The following is a 20,363-nucleotide window of genomic DNA, read 5'->3' as shown; positions in this document are numbered from 1 at the left end:
AGCGTCTTCGGTATTCCAAACTCGTTAAAAGTATCCGTGTCTTGAAGTTGAAAGCGGGACAGTAAATGGGTGCAGGCAACAAGCTTTGCGGGGCTCGCTAGTGGGGCCCCACCTCGAAATGCGGCTGATGGCATGGAACAATTTCTGACTCCATCCCAACTCTAGCTTCACAGCTTCAGCCACAGATCACGACTTTTCGATATGCCGCCAGCACGAGGAGGACGAGGCGGAGGTCGAGGCGGATTCAATCCTCGCTCAGGGACAGTAACAATTGCAGGCACGGAGCTGAACTGGGACTTGTCTGGCCTTGATATACAGAAGGGACCTGCCGAGCGCTTTCCAGTGAGCATTTCTCTTTGTCGCATCACGCGTCAACATCAAACCTCTATCGCTTCAATTCGCGCATTCGTCAAGTTGCATGGTTGGGCTGCTTAGAACAGACGCGGCTCTGCGCAGCCTTCATTTGTTGTCCTTCCCAACCACGCTGATGCGCCAGCTGTCACGATTGCGAATGCGAACATTGCACAACCCATTAGAAGTCCGCCCACTAAGACGTTGCAGGAAGCTCCACCTCCGCAAGCCCCTCCAGCAAGCGCCGACGAAGCCAGCATCGTGCAGCACCACCTAGCAGTTCGCGATCGCATACACGAGGGTCCCTTCTACACCATTCTGAACGACGGCATGAAGAATGGACTGAAAAGAAAGGTCAACGAACACGCGCCGACAGAAGCCTCGCTGTTCAATCCCTTTACCGACAACCAGACCTTCTCAGCCAAATATCTAAAGGTGCGGAGGAGATTGCCCAAGCTGGATGCACGACCATATGGTGAGTTGGGGATAAGAATGTCGAGAGAGAGCTATGGCTGATGTTTTTCAGTCACCGACTTATTTCCCGCGGAGTTGCGATCCACCTTGGACGGCACCAGAGCCAACGGCAACCCGTCGAAAAAACGAAGAACGCTCGGCGTCACGAAAGTCGATGCTGTGTCGCAGATCGATCGCCTGATCCAGTCCGAGCAGAACCGTGTCAACGACGCAGAGGACGTTGGCGAAGGCTCAGGCGGCGAAGATACAGATGATGATGAAAAGGAGCAAGAAGAAGACAAGCCGGAAGTGAATGACGGCGAAGATGATTGGTCGGCCCAGTCGAGTGACTCTGAAGAATCTGACGACGATTACAACGCCGAGCAATACTTCGACAACGGCGACGACGACGACATTGATGACGCAGATCCATACGAGAATACGTACGAGTAGCAGTAGACTTTTTGAATAGGCGTTTGGGTTGGAATTGTATCACGCATCCATGGCGTTTAGTTGAGTAGATACCCAATTTCACATTTGTTGACTTATACCTCGAATTCGGAAGACTGGCTCTCGCGACCTCAACAAGAATTCAACGCACATGCAGGGAAACTGAACCGATATGCGCATGTTCAGGTGGAAGTTTAAGTAGCGAGTAGACGCTTCCTGTCAAGGGTATCACACGTGTGATATGTCGAGCACGGAGCTTTAATAGGGAAACGTGCAGTTGACAGAATCCTCAAAAGATTGTTAAAAAAAACAGACGAGGTATATCTTGTGTATCGGCTCACCAGCACTTTTTCTTGGATTCTCAGGCCCTCCCCCCGTTCCCCACAGAACTCCACCGCCTCCTCATCTGCCCTATATCCGTCTGCGATCTCTTCACAGTCCCTCTATCCGCATGTACACTCCCCACCCCTCCACCCCTCCGACTAAACGTCTTCACCAACTGCAACGCCCTCTCCCCCACAGTCTCCTCCGCATCCCCAGCCCTCCTCCGCGCTTCAGCACTCTGTTCCTTCCACCCGCCCTCGGTCCGATCCTCCTGTTTCTGCGGCCAAAGCACCTGCCCCACCACCACAGCCCTAACATTCATCACAACGACAAACCCCCACATCAGCACCAACCCGCCCGTCATCACACACCCCACAACCTCAATCGCGCGATTCCCATCCAACGCCCTCGCAATCGCAAACGTAGCCGTCGTCAGCGCCGTATTGGGGAATACAAACGAATACCACGTCATGGCAAAGTCCATCTTCCCGCGCGCAGCACAACTCCAGTGCGCGCCGACGCTGACGAAGAAAAACCACAGCGCGAGCCCCCACAGCCACAGCCCGATGAAATTCGCGCAGATCAGGCCCACGCGCCCCGCGAGCTCGCCGTTGTTGCCCATGAACGAGCTCGGCACGACGGAGGGGAGGTGCTGGCCCATTGTTATGATGCCGGAGATGGTGAACCCGCTTGGCCCCACGGAGACGAACATGCCGGGCCGCAGCGACTCTTTGGGCAGCTTCTGCGTCATTAGCCGGTAGATGAAGGCTGCGTAGATCATCAGCGAGACGAGGAAGCCGATACCTTGGATTGTGTAGCCGCCGAGGATGATGGTGAGGGCTGTGTTTGGGTTGGAGACTTTGGGCGCGAGGTTTCCTGCGTGCGGGCCGATGATTAGTAAAGGATACGCCGGGAAGATCCACAGAGTCGTCATCTGCGAGATGGTGTAGGTTGTTGTTGACCAGCTGTTGAGGTTTGTCAGTCTGGGGTTGAAGTCAGGGGTGGGGGGGATGCACATACATGGTCAGATAAATCCCAATGGAAAACGTAACAGCAAGACCACAATCAAACCAAAACAACACTATCATACACCGCTCCAACCACATCCCCGTCCCCGCCATCCCGACGCCGTACTGCGTGATGTTGATCAGGATGATGCCGAAGCTGACGATGGCGGCGGGGATGAAGAGCGATTCGGTCGGATGGACAAATGACGCGCGGAACGTGCGGGGGTAGAAGTAGAAACGGCAGGAGATCATGACGACGTTGAAGACGAAAAGCGCTATGTTGAGGAGGAAGAAGGCGCAGCCTAGGGCGTACAGGCCGTGGAAACGGAGGGGCACTGGAGAGCGTTAGCCTGATAAAAGTATCTTTCCCAGTGGAACATACCAGTGTAAAGCACATTAGCAAGCCCCCCCGTCGCCATAGTCATGCAAAACCACGTCCAAGTAAAATGGCGGACTCTTTCGAGGAGACTAAGTCTTTTCCTCCCTTCTCCATCCGCATCCGCATCCGCATCCATACTTATATCCCCTGGGCTCTCATCTTCTATCCCCTCCACTCCATTCCCTCCCAAAACACCCTCCCCAGATCCCTCATCTTCCTTCTCCTCCTCACTCCCCCTCCCCCTCCCTCTTCCCATCCCAACACCCACCTCTGCAAACGGGTCCCCCCGCCCCTCCTCCGCACTCGGCGTACACACAGACGCATGACTCCGCCAATGCAAGCGCTCCGCCGCCGTACTGTATTCGCGCGCGGAACCCGAGTCTGGCGGACGCATACCCACGCGTTGATCGTTGCGCATGCTAATCCTCGCGCGCGCTCGTCAATTTGCGCTCGCAATTCTCAACCGCGGTTTCGCTGCGGCGTTGTGTTGTCTTTCGTTTCCCTCGCTCTTTCTAGGTATGCTTCTTCCTACTATCTACCGTTTACCTACTATCTACGCTCTATTTCCCCAGCACATCCGATTGCAGCAGAAAACCCAGATAGCCACCGCCCTGGATCAGCGCCTCGTAGATAAAGCACCCCCACAAGACGACTCATCATCGCACATTCCGCGCGACAAATCAGCTCCAGATACGGCGTGATAGTCGCAGCGCTACGTCTGGCTAGCGAGCCGGGGCGTGGAGAAAGCACGGATATGCGGGAAGAGCTAGTCAGGGGAGTGTAGATCGTTTTGTGTTTCACCGCCGGATAGTGGAGTACGGCACAGCACTGCATGTCAAGATTATGTTCAAGATCAAGTGGGAGGAAAATATTCGCGTAGGGTAAATGCACGGTTTGGGTAAATAGGTATCAAGACAAATACTTCCATCTAAATCGCTTCACGCTACATACCGACTAACACGAAGTAGAAGAAGATGAAGCACAATATCATACCTACAAATACACTCCAAAAGGCCCCCTCGCATCACATCCTCCGTGCAAGAAGGAGACCCCTCCACCCCCCAGTCCAATCCAATGCCCACGCACCCAGAAGAAAAGAAAAGAAAAGAAAAGAAACACCCTCAACCACAAGAATGTCTAAAGCAGATACAAGCAACCACCATACGCCACCCAACCCATATGCGGCCGCCCCACGAAACCCCCCCATCCCATCCCATTCGAACCCCCCATTACGCCCACTACGCCAAATCATCCAGCAGACAAAAACAGCAACAACAACAACACACCCACCCACCCACCCATCCACCCTACCAAAAACTACACCACCCAATATAATGCTGACACAAATTCTCCAAATTCGTCGCCTCCTTAATCAGTCGATCCACCTGGCCAATAACGCCCAGCTCCTCCCCTTGCCTAAAGTCCCTACCCGTGAGTTTCTCCTTAACGCGGGATAAAACCTGCAGCGCGCGAGCGTTCTGGACTTCCTTTGCCTCTGCCTCGTTTGGCGGGGCGATGCTCGAGCGGTGGCGGGCGCGGACTTGCATGCTGGACATGTCGCCGACGTCGCCCATGATGGATTGGCGGCGCTCGGAGGGGTAGTTTGGCTCTGGGGGGGACATTTCGCGGTGGCCGAGGCGCCAGGTTAGGAGGGGGTCGTGGATGAACTGTGGGTTGTGTTAGTATGTTTTTGTGGTGTGTGTGGGGATGGGAGGGGTGGGGTGGAGTAATACGTACGGCTTCGAGTACCGCCATGACGGATTCTTTGTTGCTGCGTAGTACGCGCATGACGTGTTCGCATGTTGTGCGGTAGCTTCCTTCGATGTTGCTGACTTCCATGGCGTAGGTTAACATGCGCGTTAGTCGGAAGGGCACGCGTTCGGGGTATTTCTCGCGGTGCATAGCCACTTCGAAGCAGTCGCCGAAATCAATGTGCACGATCTTTCCAGTTACCCTGTCGAGCATGAGATTGGACGGGTGGCGATCACCCAATCCGAGGATGTAGCCGACCATGGACATGACGGCGAGCGAGCGAGTGTAATTTGTACGGCGGTCCAGCCAGGCTTCCGAGCTCTTACTCTTGAGCCACAGGACACGGTACAGATCTTGACCCGTCGTGTTGTCGAGCGCATAGCCGAACACCTCAACCTTCTGCATGAGGGTGAGACAGTCGTAGTCCGGCGCCATCTGCAACATAATACGGTGCTCGATGTTGAGCAGGATCTTTCGACTGTCACGGTACTCTCTGATGAGAACGTGAAGTGTGTCGCTGTTTGGCACGAAACCCAGTAGTCCGGACTGCGTCGACAGCGGCACAGCAGCATACCGTTGGATGTTGAGATGGCGCTTGCGGCTCTCAACATCGTTGGCAAGTAGGGTATTGCACAGACCGAACAGCTGCATAACGCGCTCATCTTGACGGATATCCTCATGACCCTTCAGAATATGCGTATGCGCCTTGCCATCACTACCTCGCATCTCCAATTTCCTAGGCCGCTGTTTAGACTGGATAACAGAAGCCAGCGGGTCAACAGATATGATCCGAATAACCGGCTTGCCAACTTGGTATGTTCCCGGAACCGCGAGCTCAAGATCATGCGCATCCTTGAGTTTCGGCGACACGTACTGAAGCTCCAGCGTCATCAACGACGGCAGCTGACGCGCAATCTTGCGGAACACCTGGTAGTACAGATCCCAAGCCTGGTTAAGGTCTCCAATCTCGCCAGAAGTCCTGAACGTATTGCACCAGTCGCGAGCCTCCTGCAGCTCGCGACCGAAAGACTGGATGAACGAGATTTCGCGCAACGTCTCAGGTCCCTTGTCAAGCATAGCGTGTAACGGCGCGAGCGTGGCAAACATGCCGTCGATGTTATGGTCGCCAAAGTAGAGCCTACTCGCCTCTTCAAGACCCTCATGCCATTGCTCGTGCCACAACACGGCTATCCTGATTAGTTCGTGACTGACAAGATCGGCCTGTTCAACAAGACGCGGTGAGTGCTCGCGCATGGCCTCCATGAGCTCCCTGGCGGACCGCGAACGACGAGATACATCGGACTTCATCGAGACTGTCAACGGGAAAACCAAAGCCTGAGGATGCGCCTTGCCGACCTCAATCAGCAGCTGATGGATAGACTGCCTGACCGTGGGATTGGGCTGATTGATCCTGGCAAGCAACTGCGGTATAACCTCAAGCCAAGTGTCAATCGGAACCGACTTCGTGCCCTCAGTAATCGTACGGTTGACTTCCGGCAGCCCACCATGACTGAACCAAAGCGTAAGCAATCGCAGCGTATCCTGAAGCGAGCTAGTCGACGACAGCGCAATCGACTTGAAGAAGCCATGGATAGCCGGAACGACGTGATCGTGCACCATGTTAGAGGGCACATCTGTAGTCTCCCGATCGGCCTTTGACGTGATCGAGTTGATGACCTCGAAGTTGGCAAGCGCCCACGCATGCCATGCCTTGTACCAGTTCTGGTTATATCGAGTGGCAGCGGCATACGCGGACAGGATCTCGTGAACGTATTCATGTCCCCATTCTCCGTCGTGCAGTGCTTGTTGCCATTCGCCCTGCTTCAGGTAGCATTTAGCGAGAAGGCGATGGCAGTCGGCCATATCCATGGTCGAGACGCCCATAGCTGATCCGTTGAGCATGCTCGAGCCGTTCATTCCATTAACGCCATTGGTACCATTCGTGGCTGCGAAGGGATTCGCGTTGCTGAACAGACCATTCGTCGTACCGTTCATCCCGTTCATGCCATTTTGCGGCATCATCGGATTGGACGCCGCCCTCGTGCGCATAGCAAGGTCTTCCGATAGTCGCGTAGTAAAGTCCTTCATCAAGTTGAGCGCCTCCTGTTTATAAGGATGATCCGCCCACATATACTTGTACGTCGCATACGCCACAGGATGCGGGATCTTGTGGGCGTTTTCACGCACGTACTCGACGACTCTCCCTTCGCCTGCACCCTCAATATCTAGCAGCTTCTGCAGTGCCTTGTTCGCAAGGTTCATCCGATCGTTCTTGCGACAGAGATTGGTGTACTTGATCCACATGTCTGTGCCTTCACTAGGCGAGATGACGAGTTGGCGGACCTTCATCATTCGCTGCCAGACTTCCGGATTCGGTTGCAGACCTCGCAGACGCTTCATCCAGGTCTTGCGCATGCTCTCTTGCTTGTCCTTGTTGTTCTCATTCTGCTTGTAGACCATGATCTCCTCCAGCTCAGCCAGCATCTGCACGCGGATCATCGGCAGGTAGGCGCGTTGGTAGGACTCGCCGAGTAGCGAGCTCAACTCGGTGTCGAGACCCTTTCGAGCCTTGGCAATCTCTTCAATCGCAATCTCGAAGCGATTGTTGTGGATATTGAGGATAGACGCAAAGAATGCCCTGTCCGGCGACTGTTCTTTCATAACGTTGAGGTAGGAATCCATATCAGCGAACTTGCCCAGACCCCAAGCAGCCGTCGCAGCAAGCGGAGCAATCGCCTTCCGATACTCCTGACTAGCAGTAGACCACTTCTCCTTCGACAAAGTCGACAAAAGGTCCCATTCACCGAGAGCATGCAAACAGCGCATCTTGCCCATTGTGACCTCAAACGAGCCCGGCTCTTCAATCTCACGCCGTTGGTAGGAAGCGAGCGCTTCGTCCCATCTCTGCAACTTCTCGAACCAAGTCTCTTTCAACTCGACGTCGTTATAGTTCTGTGCTTTCCTAAGGATACCGAACGCTGCGTCTGTCTGCTGTAGCTGGTTGTTGATGCTAATGAGTGCCTCCACGGCGCCAGAGTTCTGCTCCGCGTTGAACTCCAACTCCTTGTAGTGTAGCGCTTTGGCAAAGGCGTGGCACTTGCCGGCGTACATGCCCAGTATCCGAACGTCGATGGGAAGGGCTTTGTCGTCATGCTCCATAAATTCCGCCAAGTTCAGAAGAATCTGCAAGATCTCTGGTGGGATGTTCGGCGACGTGAGCGCACACTCGATGGACCGAACAAGCTCTTCCTGGTACTGATCGTACAACTCCGTCCAACACGAGACGAAAGCCGAGTTGAACAGACTTCTAGCGATGGGATTGTAAATACTACCCAGTGGTGTGCAAGCACGCAGCGCCTGCTGCGGTGACTCCCGAAGCAGCTCCACACTAAACCTTCGCATCCATTCAATCCAGTCTTCCCTCGTTGTCTTGGACGATGCCTCCCAAGCCTGTTTGAGATGTTGTTGATTGACAGCCAGTTTCTTTGTAAGAATCTCCGCAGGGTTCAGATCTTCGTCGTCTTCCCCATACCGCTCGTCTGGACTCAGATCTTGCGGCAGAGGTTCCCCTTTCTGCAGCTTCGACACAATACGGCCATAATTCTCATGAGGCACCTTGTGTGCGATGAGGATCTTGTTGACAGTCGGCACAAAGTGGACATAGTCAGGTCCGAGCTGGAAGATGAGTGCACAAAGCGTCTCGAGAGCAGTCTGCTTCAGCGTCGGCTCGGTGCCAGCAAGCACGCGGCAGAGAGGATGGACGATTCGCGCAGCAAATTCGGAAACGTTGACTTGCTTCGACAGTCTCCCCAATGTCTCGATGGCCTGTCTTCGGATATGCACAGGCTGACCTGGCTTGTCAAACATCTTGACCATGATCGGTATAATGAGGTGCATATACTCTTCCGCACTCGACCCAAAGATGAGAAACGCATGAAGCACCCGCTCAGAAGGTAGCCGTTTACCAGTCTGATCCGAGTCTAGAACGCTGAGCATAAGAGGTAGGACATCAGCCAGATAGACCTTGAACTCGCCCTCAAGCGACTTAGCAATAGCTTCTATCAGCGACAAGATGGTCGACTGTAGCTGAGGGCTGCTGCTCCAGTACTCTTTGATGGTTGCCAGTATGCTAGGCAGATACGGCCGGATGTGCTGGCGTACAATTCGAACAAGCTGGCTAAGCTGATTGAAGTAACCCTCTGAGCGTCCCGCCGGAGTGGCGCGGATAACTTGCAGGAATCCAGGCACCACCTGGTTGAGGAAAGGCACACATTTGAGGCCCATGGTGGCGTATATGTTCATGACAGCATCCACGATAGCGGAGTGAAACTGAGTCAGTGATGTATCTTTCAGCAATCCCATGAGCGTGCTGATGACAATCGTGGGGTAGTACTCTTCGTTCGAAGGAGTAATGCCTTGCATGATGAGCGAGACGTCGGTAACTGCTTGAGCCTCCAGGATGAGATGCTTGTCTGGCGACTGCTCCATGATCTTCACGTACTCGTCCGGATCCAGAGCACCAAGGGTACCCATGAGCCTTACGGTTTCCCTCCTAAGTTCACCTTCAGGCTCCGTCTTGACAATGTTCATCAAGATGTTCATCAACTCTGGATAGTCTCTGTACGGTTCGATGACATAGCCTGCATTGGTAGCCAGCTGTCCCAGAGCCCTCAGCGCGGCAAATCGTTTCGAATCTGCACTCAAATCTTGCATGAAGTCGAGGATCACGGGCATGAGCTCTGGGATGTATTTGATCATACCTTCGCCACCAACCGTCGCCAAATCGCCAATAGCTTTGAGTGTAGTCGACGCAACCTCAGGATTGAGGTCCTTTGTCTTCGGAAGAAGCACAGTGACAATCGGATCAACGAGTGGCTTGATAAGACTGTCTGCTGCTCCAACCAGACTACTGATAAGCTTCGCACTCTCTTCTTTGCTTCGCGGGCTATTCGCGTAATTGACTTCCGTCAACAACTGCAGGAGGACTTTGCGTAATGAGGGGAAGACGTATGCCGGGTTGACAGATGTGAGCCGACCGATGATAGACATGGCAGCTTCTCGAATGGCGAAAACTTCATCGTTGAGGGCAAGAAACAGGGTCCGTACATTATCCGCCTTTCCTAGATGGCGGTCAAAGCGCGCATCGAGCGCCATGAGGACCTCCCATCGAATCTCAGGGTCAATGTCGCCCACACCGACTGTTAGCAGTTTCTCGATGATGTCGCCAACAACCTTGGTAGCATGAGTGCTCGTCTGATGCACAATGGGATCCTTGACAAACAGCTGACAACACGTCAGGGCAGCGCGCTTCCTGATCTCCGGGTTGTCAGCCTCGACGTAGCGGATGGCAACGTCGCGAACAAACTCGTTCAGAACATGGCCGGTAAAGTCGAAGCTCCCTAGTGTGTGTAGAGCCAAGGCAATCTCTGCTTCTCGCGGCGCAATCGTCTGCGGGTCCTTGTGATCTCGTGTCCATATCTGCGGTGTCTGCGATACCTGGTAGGGACTGCCTAGGGGTAAGAAATGTCTGCCGGCGAGGATCTGGCTAAGCAAGTCGAGGAGCTTCTCCTGGATCATGGGTCGGGAAGGCGGTACATAGTGGGCCATGTCCACAAGGGCCTGGAACAAGGAATCGCTCAGTCCGCAGGAAAAGATGGGGTCCAGCAGCCGTTCCACGCTCTTGGTGAGGGCCTGGCCTACGGCTGCGGCGATCATGCTCAGACACTGGAAGATGGGGGCTTCGTTGATGACACTCTTGTTTCGCCTGGGATTGTCAGCAGAGTCATGGAGGGATATATCATCTTTGCATACGCTTTCGCTGTGAGGCCCTCCTGTATGAAGACCAGGATGCCCTCGAGGTAGGGAGAGATGGCGACGCCGACTGCATTCGCAATCTGCCCAATGGCAATAAAGGCCTTGTCGCGGTCGCGGTCCTTGCGTATCAGGCCCTGCAGATGCAGCATGCACGGGTGCAGGTACTTTGCGGCGAACTCGGTCGGCGAGTAGCTGGCGAGGATGGGGATGATGAGCACCACCTCGCGCCGCACCAGGGCATCGCGGTGCTCCCTGTACTTGAGCACCGTCTCGACCGTCTCCTTGTACTTCTGGTCGTTCATGAACATGGCGCTCTTGTCCAGCAGCTCCTTCATGGTGAGCAGCGAGCCGTGAATGGCCTCGTTGGTGTTGATGGTGAAGCCGCGCAGGATCTCGTCGTAGACCTTGCCGAACCACAGCTGGCGCATCTGCGAGTCGCGGGGGGAGATGATCTCGAAGCAGGCGCTGATGGCCTCGGCGGCCGACTCGCGGATGAGCACCTTGGGGTCGCGCAGGGCGACCCAGATGACGTCGAAGATCTGGGCGATCCACTGGTACATGAGCGTGGGCGAGTTCTTGGCCAGCTCGCGCAGGATCAGCACGGCGGCGAAGCGGCGGTTCTCCAGGCGCTCCAGCTGCAGCCACTCGAGCGCGCCCTTGACCTCGGCCTCGACCAGCTCGGCCGTCAGCGTGCCGCCGGGCTTCGCGAGCCGGCCCAGCGCCTTGGCCGCCACCACCATGGCCGTCGTGTCCTGCCCGCGCATGACGGCGCGCAGGTACGAGGCGAAGCGCGTCGTCTTCTGGCCGGCATCGTCGCCGCGGAAGTCGATGAGGGCGTTGAGGGCGTGGATGCCGCCGATGCGTTCGTTGGAGTCGCTGCCCGTGACGATGAGGCCCGAGATCTTGCCGTAGACTTCGCTGTAGAAGGTCGTGAAGACGTTGGGCGCGAGCTCTGCGCAGCGTCAGTCAGTGCCTGCCTGCGCGGGGCCGGGCCTGGGCCTGCCGCTCACCTCGATGCGCCGACTCGACCGTCTGCCGGAGCGTGTGGGCGGCCTTTTGCCGTGTGTCGTCATGTCTGGCCAGCATTAGCTCTGCACCTCGTCTGCCTCCCAGCTGGCGGGCTCACTTGGAGCGCAGCTCGTGGACTATGCGGTCCAGCGTCTGCGAGAGCGGCGTCTGCTGCGCCATTGTGTCTGCTTCACCTGAAGCGCGCGGCAGCTGTCGAGTAGAAAGTGTCGTCTTCCATGAAAAGGAAGGACGTGTGGTCCAAGTCAATGTGTGGTTGAGGTGGACGTAGCTGTGGTAAAGTTACTGGTTCAAGATCACGAGTCAAGTTGCTAGCGCGTCTGGCCCATCCTCACCGCGGGCCGCATTGGGAGCATCACCGACACCACCGCGGTGAGCAAATACAGTAGAAGACGATGTAGAATGTTTCAAACGATAATACCATTCAGCTCAATTAGGTCATAACATACAATCCCAATCACCCAAGCACCCCCCGTGCCGCAGCCCCCACCAGCCCGCCCATCTCACTAAAGAAGATGCTCTTCAGCACCGTCTCGCCCTCCCCAACAGTCCACATCCCCGCATCCACCAGTTTCTCCCTCCACCTCTTCTTCTCCTCCTTACTAAGCTCATCCCACTTCCTAGCCGCCGCGTGCTTCTTAACCACATCCTCATCACCCTCATGCACCTCCGTGCTGAGGGAGGACTCCGCGTCCGGGTCGTGGGCGATGACGAGCGCCTTCTTCTGCCGCTCGACAGCGTCATGCGACACGTCAGGGAAGTGGAGATGGAGCAGATCGCTGATGCGGTGAGCTGTTTTGACGACCGGCGAGTCGGCGTTGTTCAGGATGGCTTGGTGCCGCTTCTCGCGCAGCAGCTCGCCGAAGGGCTTGTGCTGGCTGGCTGCGCTTTGCAGGCTCGCGGGGAGTAGGCTTCTGGTTAGGCTTCCCTCAGGGTCGATGAGTGATTGGATCATCAACGAGACGGCTGCGATGACCACGGCTGCTACGATGTAGTATGCCGCCTGGTACATGGTTCTTGTTCGTGCTGTTTGGAGAACATGGCGTGACCCGTAGTATTGCAGTTCGAATGTCTCAACGGAGATGGTGTTGCCCAGCGATGTCGAAGCCAGGCGGAGGTACTGTGGTGCTGCGGTCTTCCCCACTGGTGCGTCGGACTTGTAGAACGGTGAGAACACGACTTTTGTCATCTGCATGCTATGAACCTATCTCGTGTTAGTCCGTTTGCCATGGCACAGAGAAGTCAAACTTACATCCGTATACGTATCAAACAGATGCAGGTTACTGAGCGAGTCTCGCGCAGGGCCGTGGTAGTCAATCACATACACACTCAGGGAGTTGTCTATGGCAGCGACAGCAACCACAATCTGATACACGCCGTCCGCTCCGGGGTCCAGTAACGCGACATCCATATCCGTAGCCGCCTTGACGTGCTTTGGCAGCGTTTTCCGCAGTACAACGCTGGCCGGTCCCTCCTCATACATGTGAAGCACCAGCAGGTCGACGCCCGTCCTATTTGGCTTGTTCGCTAGAAGCAGCAAGTGTTTTGGGGAGAGCCAGCGTATGCACCTAAGCTTCGAGCGTGGCTTTTTCTCCATGACATCGGCATGCGGCACGGTATATAGCTTTCTGCGCTCACTCTTCTCCTTACTCCTGCGCTGGTCGAAGTCATAGTTGATATCCTGGAGATAGACTTCTTGGTCCAACGCATAAGCAACCTGGAAGCGCCCTTCGCCTTGGTCGAGAATGTCCACGTCATTCGCTTCCTGGCCCTTGTACAGACCAATCCGTTGTATTATGTCCTGCGCATCTGGCCGGTTCGACGTCGCGCCGAAGACGACAATCTCGTTCTCGTCGCCCGCCAGACTCGACGCAATTGCGCCAATGCGCTTCGTAGGCGTGCTGGAAGCCGTCCGCTGCGGCGGCGACAGTCTTACCACGCGCTGGTAGTTCTCCTTCTTCGCATTCGTCGACTGCGGGGGCGTGAAAAGCGTCGTCTTGCTCAAGAACGAGATATTGCCATCCAACTTATCTCCTCCCTCAATCGTCGCCTTGATGGCTGGAAAGCGAACCTCAAAGGCCTGGAAGTGCATGTTCCTGTCCTTGAGGCGGTCCTCCTCGCTGCCGCCGATTCCAGCATACACTATCAAGCCATCTTTTGTCGCAAGATTCGCAAGACATGTCACCGAGTCGTCTTTGGAGACCTCGGCCTCGGCGCACGGTTGGACGGTCGGCGCTCGTGAGTTGAAGTCGAAGAGGGTGATGCTGTTCTTCACGCCATGACGCCCGGCGCCTCCACCCCCACCCACCACCAGGTAGCCCGGTCTGCTGTTGGCAAAGCTAGCAGCGTAGATGGGATAGGAAGCTGCAACAGTCAGCCCGTGTTTGCCGCAAATCCTCACATCAACGCGACAACATACTTTGCGCTTTCGAAACGGTAGGACGCGACATTGAGAGGCTCGGGGGCATGCGCCGCTATCGCATGTAGTGGGAGAGTGTGAGATGACGATGTGAAGTTTATTAGGGTACAGATATCAGGGTATCGAATTCTAGGTGTTTGCGAGACCAAGTACAGTCGCCGTCGTTCAGGGGACAATAGATAGAAGAGTCGTGGGTTGCTTCAGTCCACGTTGCCATGATGCGCGCGAGATCAAGCCGCAAGCGTCATCGTCGCGATCCGCGCCTGACAATCGTTTGTCGATCAGCCACCACGACCAAGGAAATGCACGGATTGAGAAATTCAAATGATTCGCGAGACAACTCCTTGTCAATTGACCGATTTGTATTAAATCTAACACAACATATACCTACCATCTACTCTATAATTCTAAGAAACTCTTCAACAAAACATTCACAATTACAATTCCAGATTCTCCCTCTCAGCCACCTCCCCCTCTCTAATCAAATTCCACTCCGCAACCGTCCCACCGACCTCCACGTCACCAAACTGATTCCCCTTTATCCCCAAATGCGCAAACCTCCCACTCCACACACTGCGCTCCAACGTGACATTCGTCTGGTTCCCCACATACGTCCTGATCTCAAACGCAGTGACAGGATCATACGGCGCAGAGAGCTCAACCTTGCCCGCAACCACACTGCGCACGTCCTTCTCCCCATCCTTGAACGGCGGGAGCGACGAGTTCGAGAAGAGGATCTCATAGTAAGACGGCGCCTGGTTGCCCCAGTCCACCATCAAGTTGGTGATGGGGTAGAACTCCGCATCTCCCAAGTCGACGGTCATGTAGGAGAGGACGGACGAGTTGGCGGGCTGCCATTTCGTGCTCGCTGCGCCGTCGATGGCAGCGATGGGGAATTGACCTGGTGCGTTTCCCTGCGGCGATGGCAGGACGGATTTACATTGCAGGATGTTGCCGTCCATAGTGAGTGTCTGGCCCATCATGCGGTTCGGGAGGACGAGCGGCTCGGCGCCCAGCGAGAACTCTCCGGGCCGTGTGCCGAATGTGACGGGGATGGGCTTCTCAAAGTAGGTCTCGTTTGCTGATGGGAGCGCATACTTCTCGCGAGGTAGACGGATGAGAGTAGTATGTGTAGCGTTGGACGTAGCGTTGATGCCATGGCCCTGCCAGTAAAACGTGCGGTAGTCCAGGTAGGAGATCTGGGGTGGAAGTGAAGGGTCGATATCCAGTCTATCGTAGAAAAGACGCAATCCCAAGTAGCCAAACACAGCTACTCGGTTCGATCCTCCCATGCCTGTCAAGAACGGGTATGCGGGATGGGTTCCTCCGTTCTCTGCGACTTCATCAATGAGTTGCTCGGAGTATTGGTACCATGGTGCACGAATGTATGGCGATGAAGAATACAAATCGTAAGTGTAACTAGAGCATCCCGACGGTGAGACTTGATTCGCGACGACACTGAACGAGGAATATGTCATCGCCGGCCCATCAAGTGATTGCTTTGCTGCGTAGTAATCCAGGTTCGCAAGGCTGTACGGATTCGGGTAGTGCAGAAGATCGTCGATGAGCACTACATCTGCTTGCTTCACCATCACAGTGCCATTCATGCCCTCGTATTCGACGACGATGTCTGCTTGCCTGTTGACGGGGAGTTGCATACGCGATGCAATCTTCGACCAATTTGCGTTTTGAGCCACACCAAACCAATTGTTGAACTCGCTCGTTTCGATAAACTGCCTCTGGATAAGAGCAGTAGTAAATCCAGCGTTGTTGACTTGGTTCGCATACTCGTCCGGATCCGTAGCGTTCCAGAGCTCGTACGCGCCCGACGATTTGTTAAAGTCCAGTACCTCCCCGAAGAAATGCGCAACGGCATTCGAAATAGGAAGCAACGTTTCTTTGAAATATGCCCCATCACCAGTTACCGCGAGATGGTTGTTAAAAGCGATGCAAACGTCTCCATTCACATGGTATTCGTAGTCGAAGCAAGGCCCTGTTCCCGTGCAGTTGCCGAAACGCCCACTGGTCCATGGGAATACTGCTCCACCCGGCGTGAACCTGTCGGTTTGATTCTTCGACGAAGTAAAAGCCGTCTCAACATTTCTCTGCGCTTGCTCGAAGTGCTCAACCCGGTACTTGATGACGTTCTGAGCATGCTGCGGATGCGAGACCTGCAATCCTGGCGCCATCCACGCGTCAGCATCCCAGTAGATCTGGCCAGCGTAGCAGTCAGAAGCAAGTCCGCAAACAGGGATGCTGTGGATGTCAAGCCGCGTATTACCTCCCGCTGCTGCGATGGCGTTGGGTCCAACGGTGTTTGACAAGATATAAAACGGGTTCGTGTGCGCCAGAATGTGGAGTTCTCTGATGTTAGGATCATCTGGCAATGAGCCACTTGGTAGGCGGTAGTCGTCCACCGAGTCCTCGGTCAAGATGCTGTGCCACTCCTTGGTGTGTGACTGCAAAAGGGTATCATATCCTTCCCTAGCACCATATACTGAGGCATTGCATGCCGCCTCCTGCGGATCCGAGAACGCATCGGTAGATGCAATACCAACAAATTTGCTCAACTGAGCCGATTTCTCTGCCTTTAGTTTGACCTGCACAGACTGCGCAATTGTCATCTCGTTCCCGTTGGCATAAACATCCTGAGCCTTGCTTCGAGTCCTCATATCCACTGTAGCATCCCCGACAAGAGTCGAGTAAACATACGCGGTGACATCGTGCATATTCTCAGGGCTGACAGCGGTCCATATTGTCGGCCAATCATCCTCAAACTTCTTATCCACGAACTCGCTTCGAACAGCACAGTCTCCATCCAAAACATCGTATACTGTGATATTCAGGTCGCGAGCCGCCGTAAGTCGAAGTCGAACAGCCGCTTGGTTGACATTGAGCTTGTGCACGAACAGTTCATAGTCAACGTCGATAGCGTCTCTTTCTTCTCCCCCGGGCGCCCATTTATACTTCCAATTCGCAATGCCAGCTCTTACATTAAGACTGGTCGTGAAGTCTGAGATATGTTTCGGATTCACAGACGCGTTAAGCCACGCGCCATTGGCCTCGACCACAAGCCCACTCCAATGCGGTATACCGCTAATAACACTATCCCAGCCATACTGGTCCAACCAAGGATAATTCGAGTTGTTGAGTTCCGGCTGCGTATTGAAGAAACCCGCGATCGACGAGAAAGTCTGCCGTCTGCTGAAAAGTGGCCAGCCACTGAGATTGTCGCCCTCTACGGGTTTGTCGACTTCGAAAAACGGGCCCGCAGCCGCAACGCTGATTCCGACATAGCCGTTCGCAAGGGAGAGCCGGGACTGATAATGACCCTGATCGAGGGCGCGGCTTGACAAAGTCCAGTTGTCGTCGTCCCAGTCGACGTGTTTAAACTGATCTCGATGTTGATCTTGACCCTGACTGCTCGAAACAAGGCGACAAGCTGCTAGTAATATGCTCAATCTCTGCAAGCGCATTTCCAAGGGGTAAGTCGAGGAATAAAGAACGGGTAGACAGAAAGAAACGCAAGCAAACCCCACGAGGGCATTGTCTAATCTTTAAGGCCAGGGGTAAGAAAAAGCCACGCTGATCATGACTGATACCCGCATCCTTGCACATCTTGTCGTGCGACCGATCGCTATCGTGCTCTTTCTCACCGCTAGGCGACCGGACCAGCTGTCATCCTCACGTGGACCCTTTTCTATGGCGGAAAGTAGCCCGTAGGCGCGCGTAGGCACGTACCACCCTCATTTGACAACGCGACAGGAACGAGACAGCTGTGTGGCAAGGGAATCCGCGTCCAGTCGGATGGTGTGGGAATGCGGCTGAGTGGAGGCTGAAGGAATGCAACAAAGTTTAGTTATCGGACGTGACGTCATCGATAACAATCTTTGTTTTCTTCGGCTCCATCAAATTGATTAGATGGATATCGCGTGGAGAAAGGAAATCTCTTCAAGACATGACGAAGTGAATTCACGACGGTGGGGATGTTCATGTTTGTAGGATGACGGTGTGTGTACCATTGCTATCTAATAGAGTTTGGTGTGGTGATGCTAGAAAAGAACCTCAAAACGCGCCAGAAAATGCTGTGCAAGAACGCCATGCAATGCTGCTAACCCACCCGCGAGAAAATGCTCAAGAACAAAAGAAACTCACACGAAGAGCCTGAACCGGCAGCCTCTCGTACATATTAGACTTCTCAACTGCTTACGCTCTTGGTCCTCCGTCCCTTTCCACACTCCCTCTTGCTCAAGGGTTCTTCGGGGAACACCCATCCCCGGATCCTCTTCGCCTCGCGCTTCTCTCCCAGTTGGGGCTTAGGAATCCAAGTATCCTTCTCCAAGAAGTTTTGCCTTGTAAGGGCAGCGGGTCCACCGACGTCCATGCGCCATGTTCCCATGCCTTCGAACGGGTTCTCCTTGGCGAGCATGTGCAAGTACCACAATGCAAGGGGGGCAGTGAGCTGGATGTCACCAGTCTCTGGGTGCACACCTTGTGTAGACAGGCGAATAGGCGCGCTGGTCTCAAGGTACCCGAAGATGGGAACGCCAGTCTGCGCGTTGACAATGGTAGGATCGACGGTCGCAGCGTCAGATGGACCACCGCATCGAACGCACAGGAGCTCGATCTCAGTCATGATGAAGCCGTAGCGGCATCCGTGCTCACGCATGACGCGGTGCAGGTGCGCAAGGCCCTGGAGGTAGAGGACTTGCTTTGGCGGCGACTCTCCACGCATGCCAGTGTTCCACTGGTCGTAGCACTTGACAAGTCCAACGACACGTCCACGGCTGTCGCCGAAGATGGTCTTCTCGTAGTCGGAGGGGTAGCTAGAGACGAACTCGGGCTGTTGGCGCGCTCCAGCGATTGGCTTGACAGCGCGCATGACCATGTGTGTGTTTCCCTGTGCGACCTTGAGTGCAGCATTGACCTTGTTGGCGTAGTAGTTTGTGCAGATGTCATGGAGACCAGACTCGTTCTCTGGCTGGAGGTTCTGGCGGCAAGGCTGCGGGAGGTAGGACGACGGGACAGGAACCTCAAGGAGGGGCAGTACTGAAGGAATGGACTTGATAGTGGAGATATTGAAGTCCTCCCAGCTTCGCAGGTTGCGAATGTCCCACCAGAAGTGGTTGTTGATACCGCGTGGTGCGCTAGTGACACGACGGACTAGGGCGGGGGAAGGGTTGGGAGAGGAAAGATACTCGGAAAGAGAAGAAGTGGCAGCAATAGGCTGGAAGGTGTCGAAGTTGACCTCATTAAAGGAAGGGTATTGAACAGCGGGAGCTGGCTCAAAGTCTACAACGCCAAAGTCGTGCGTGGCGGCCGCGGTGTAGTTGGGAATCTCCTGGACAGTAGAGTATGGGGGCGAGACGGAAGAGACGTGGCTCAAGTTTGAGTGAGATACGCCCGAGGCGGTCACGTAGCTTGGCAAATTACGGTATGTAGGGAAGCCATATCGGCTGACGACGTTCTCGTCGACACTTCCAGCCGAAGAAGATCGGTCATGACGAGCTCGGCCAGCAGAGTTGGAACGAGAGTGCGAGCCCATGTACGAAGACGAGCGGCGAGCGCCTGGTCGTGTGAAGTTGATGGGCGAGTTGAGGGTAGCAAGACCCATATCATAGGAAGCAATAGTAGAGGCAGGGGAAGCCATAGCACTGTGCACATTCTGGTTGAAGGGGCTCAAGCTACGGCGGACCATTGAAGTTGGTCGCGAGTAGGGGCTGTAGCCATAGCCAATGCTGCTGGAGGTAGACGGCGTCCTGCGATGTCTAACGGGACCAGAGGTAGGCTCAGCAATCTGATCTTGCATCCGGACCTTGGGGAGGAGAAGTGGTCCATGGCACCGGATGGGCGAGCGCGGGGGAGTAAGACTGAGAGCGCTGACGTCTGGCGAGGAGGCTCGCGAGTAGTAGCTAGCATCTGACCCGACACTGCCAGGGATGTAGTTGAAGGAGGAACTTGGTGGTGTTGTTTGGCGGTTGAACATTGTGAATGAGTATGAGCTACCAGACTGCTTCGTGTGAGTATGACTTGCATTCCAAACGACCGTATCCAATGACTTACGCTGAGTATCAAAAGGTCGAGCAGGAATTATCGAATAGCGGTTTAGTGGGAGATCCAGCTCCTGATTCTAAGACAAATGGAATTTAAAAAAGGACACAAAAAGAGCACTGTCTCGACCCGTCGGACAATGTAAACGCTTTTGCTGATAGAGAGTACCAGAAGGATGATGGAGCAAGTGGTTGTGCGGCGAGGCAATCATACTTATCCTCTCCCCCACAAAGCCACCACAACCAGTCCTCCGTCCGCGCTAAAACACCTGAAACACGATTCATCGTCGTCGAAAAACCAGATCTCAGGCGGTCAGGACTCAAGCGGTAGCATCACG

At 54.7% G+C, this 20,363-nt stretch overlaps 6 protein-coding genes across 6 annotated transcripts; 1 reads left to right on the top strand and 5 right to left on the bottom strand.

Moving 5' to 3' along the window:
* The first annotated feature begins 165 nt into the window (after positions 1-165).
* On the top strand, positions 166-1,524 carry P153DRAFT_363558 (uncharacterized protein). Its single transcript, XM_033667399.1, has 3 exons — positions 166-342; positions 562-826; positions 878-1,524. Exons 1-3 carry the CDS (start codon positions 202-204, stop codon positions 1,255-1,257), a joined length of 786 nt encoding a protein of 261 aa, XP_033527747.1. The 5' UTR covers positions 166-201; the 3' UTR covers positions 1,258-1,524.
* A 91-nt stretch (positions 1,525-1,615) lies between these two features.
* On the bottom strand, positions 1,616-3,116 carry P153DRAFT_332046 (uncharacterized protein; the record flags this gene model as incomplete). Its single annotated transcript, XM_033665493.1, has 3 exons — positions 2,968-3,116; positions 2,599-2,920; positions 1,616-2,543 (listed from the first exon to the last, which is right to left on the bottom strand). Exons 1-3 carry the CDS (start codon positions 3,098-3,100, stop codon positions 1,616-1,618), a joined length of 1,383 nt encoding a protein of 460 aa, XP_033527746.1. The 5' UTR covers positions 3,101-3,116.
* Positions 3,117-4,266: 1,150 nt separating this feature from the next.
* Positions 4,267-11,817, bottom strand: P153DRAFT_393182 (ARM repeat-containing protein). Its single transcript, XM_033671210.1, has 5 exons — positions 11,657-11,817; positions 11,541-11,605; positions 10,528-11,482; positions 4,702-10,480; positions 4,267-4,631 (listed from the first exon to the last, which is right to left on the bottom strand). Exons 1-5 carry the CDS (start codon positions 11,716-11,718, stop codon positions 4,272-4,274), a joined length of 7,221 nt encoding a protein of 2,406 aa, XP_033527745.1. The 5' UTR covers positions 11,719-11,817; the 3' UTR covers positions 4,267-4,271.
* A 189-nt stretch (positions 11,818-12,006) lies between these two features.
* On the bottom strand, positions 12,007-14,204 carry P153DRAFT_332039 (uncharacterized protein). Its single transcript, XM_033665492.1, has 3 exons — positions 13,976-14,204; positions 12,809-13,920; positions 12,007-12,760 (listed from the first exon to the last, which is right to left on the bottom strand). The coding sequence occupies exons 1-3, from the start codon at positions 14,022-14,024 to the stop codon at positions 12,014-12,016; spliced, it is 1,908 nt and encodes a 635-aa protein (XP_033527744.1). The 5' UTR covers positions 14,025-14,204; the 3' UTR covers positions 12,007-12,013.
* Positions 14,205-14,323: 119 nt separating this feature from the next.
* Positions 14,324-17,777, bottom strand: P153DRAFT_363553 (carbohydrate-binding module family 32 protein). The gene has a single exon (XM_033667398.1). It carries the CDS (start codon positions 17,449-17,451, stop codon positions 14,413-14,415), a length of 3,039 nt encoding a protein of 1,012 aa, XP_033527743.1. The 5' UTR covers positions 17,452-17,777; the 3' UTR covers positions 14,324-14,412.
* Positions 17,778-18,158: 381 nt separating this feature from the next.
* Positions 18,159-20,234, bottom strand: P153DRAFT_155379 (uncharacterized protein). The gene is made up of 2 exons (XM_033662226.1): positions 20,039-20,234; positions 18,159-19,985 (listed from the first exon to the last, which is right to left on the bottom strand). Exon 2 carries the CDS (start codon positions 19,959-19,961, stop codon positions 18,174-18,176), a length of 1,788 nt encoding a protein of 595 aa, XP_033527742.1. The 5' UTR covers positions 19,962-19,985; positions 20,039-20,234; the 3' UTR covers positions 18,159-18,173.
* Positions 20,235-20,363: the final 129 nt, after the last annotated feature.

This window comes from Dothidotthia symphoricarpi (assembly GCF_010015815.1).
Source record: "Dothidotthia symphoricarpi CBS 119687 unplaced genomic scaffold P153scaffold_3, whole genome shotgun sequence".
In the NCBI taxonomy this organism is placed as follows: Eukaryota; Fungi; Ascomycota; class Dothideomycetes; order Pleosporales; family Dothidotthiaceae; genus Dothidotthia; species Dothidotthia symphoricarpi.
This window is presented reverse-complemented; position numbering and strand designations above follow the sequence as displayed.

What these genes read in the sequence shown, in the direction of transcription:
- P153DRAFT_363558 (XM_033667399.1), top strand. Translation starts at nt 202, where the DNA reads ATGCCGCCAGCACGAGGAGGACGAGGCGGAGGTCGAGGCGGATTCAAT. An exon ending in GACCTGCCGAGCGCTTTCCA is followed by an intron (nt 343 to 561) that starts GTGAGCATTTCT and finishes AAGACGTTGCAG; the next exon opens with GAAGCTCCACCTCCGCAAGC. An exon ending in GCTGGATGCACGACCATATG is followed by an intron (nt 827 to 877) that starts GTGAGTTGGGGA and finishes GATGTTTTTCAG; the next exon opens with TCACCGACTTATTTCCCGCG.
- P153DRAFT_393182 (XM_033671210.1), bottom strand. Translation starts at nt 11,718, where the DNA reads ATGGCGCAGCAGACGCCGCTCTCGCAGACGCTGGACCGCATAGTCCAC. An exon ending in GTCCACGAGCTGCGCTCCAA is followed by an intron (nt 11,606 to 11,656) that starts GTGAGCCCGCCA and finishes AATGCTGGCCAG; the next exon opens with ACATGACGACACACGGCAAA. An exon ending in GGTCGAGTCGGCGCATCGAG is followed by an intron (nt 11,483 to 11,540) that starts GTGAGCGGCAGG and finishes GACGCTGCGCAG; the next exon opens with AGCTCGCGCCCAACGTCTTC.
- P153DRAFT_332039 (XM_033665492.1), bottom strand. Translation starts at nt 14,024, where the DNA reads ATGCCCCCGAGCCTCTCAATGTCGCGTCCTACCGTTTCGAAAGCGCAA. An exon ending in TACCGTTTCGAAAGCGCAAA is followed by an intron (nt 13,921 to 13,975) that starts GTATGTTGTCGC and finishes TGACTGTTGCAG; the next exon opens with CTTCCTATCCCATCTACGCT. An exon ending in TGTTTGATACGTATACGGAT is followed by an intron (nt 12,761 to 12,808) that starts GTAAGTTTGACT and finishes AACACGAGATAG; the next exon opens with GTTCATAGCATGCAGATGAC.
- P153DRAFT_363553 (XM_033667398.1), bottom strand. Translation starts at nt 17,451, where the DNA reads ATGCGCTTGCAGAGATTGAGCATATTACTAGCAGCTTGTCGCCTTGTT.
- P153DRAFT_155379 (XM_033662226.1), bottom strand. Translation starts at nt 19,961, where the DNA reads ATGTTCAACCGCCAAACAACACCACCAAGTTCCTCCTTCAACTACATC.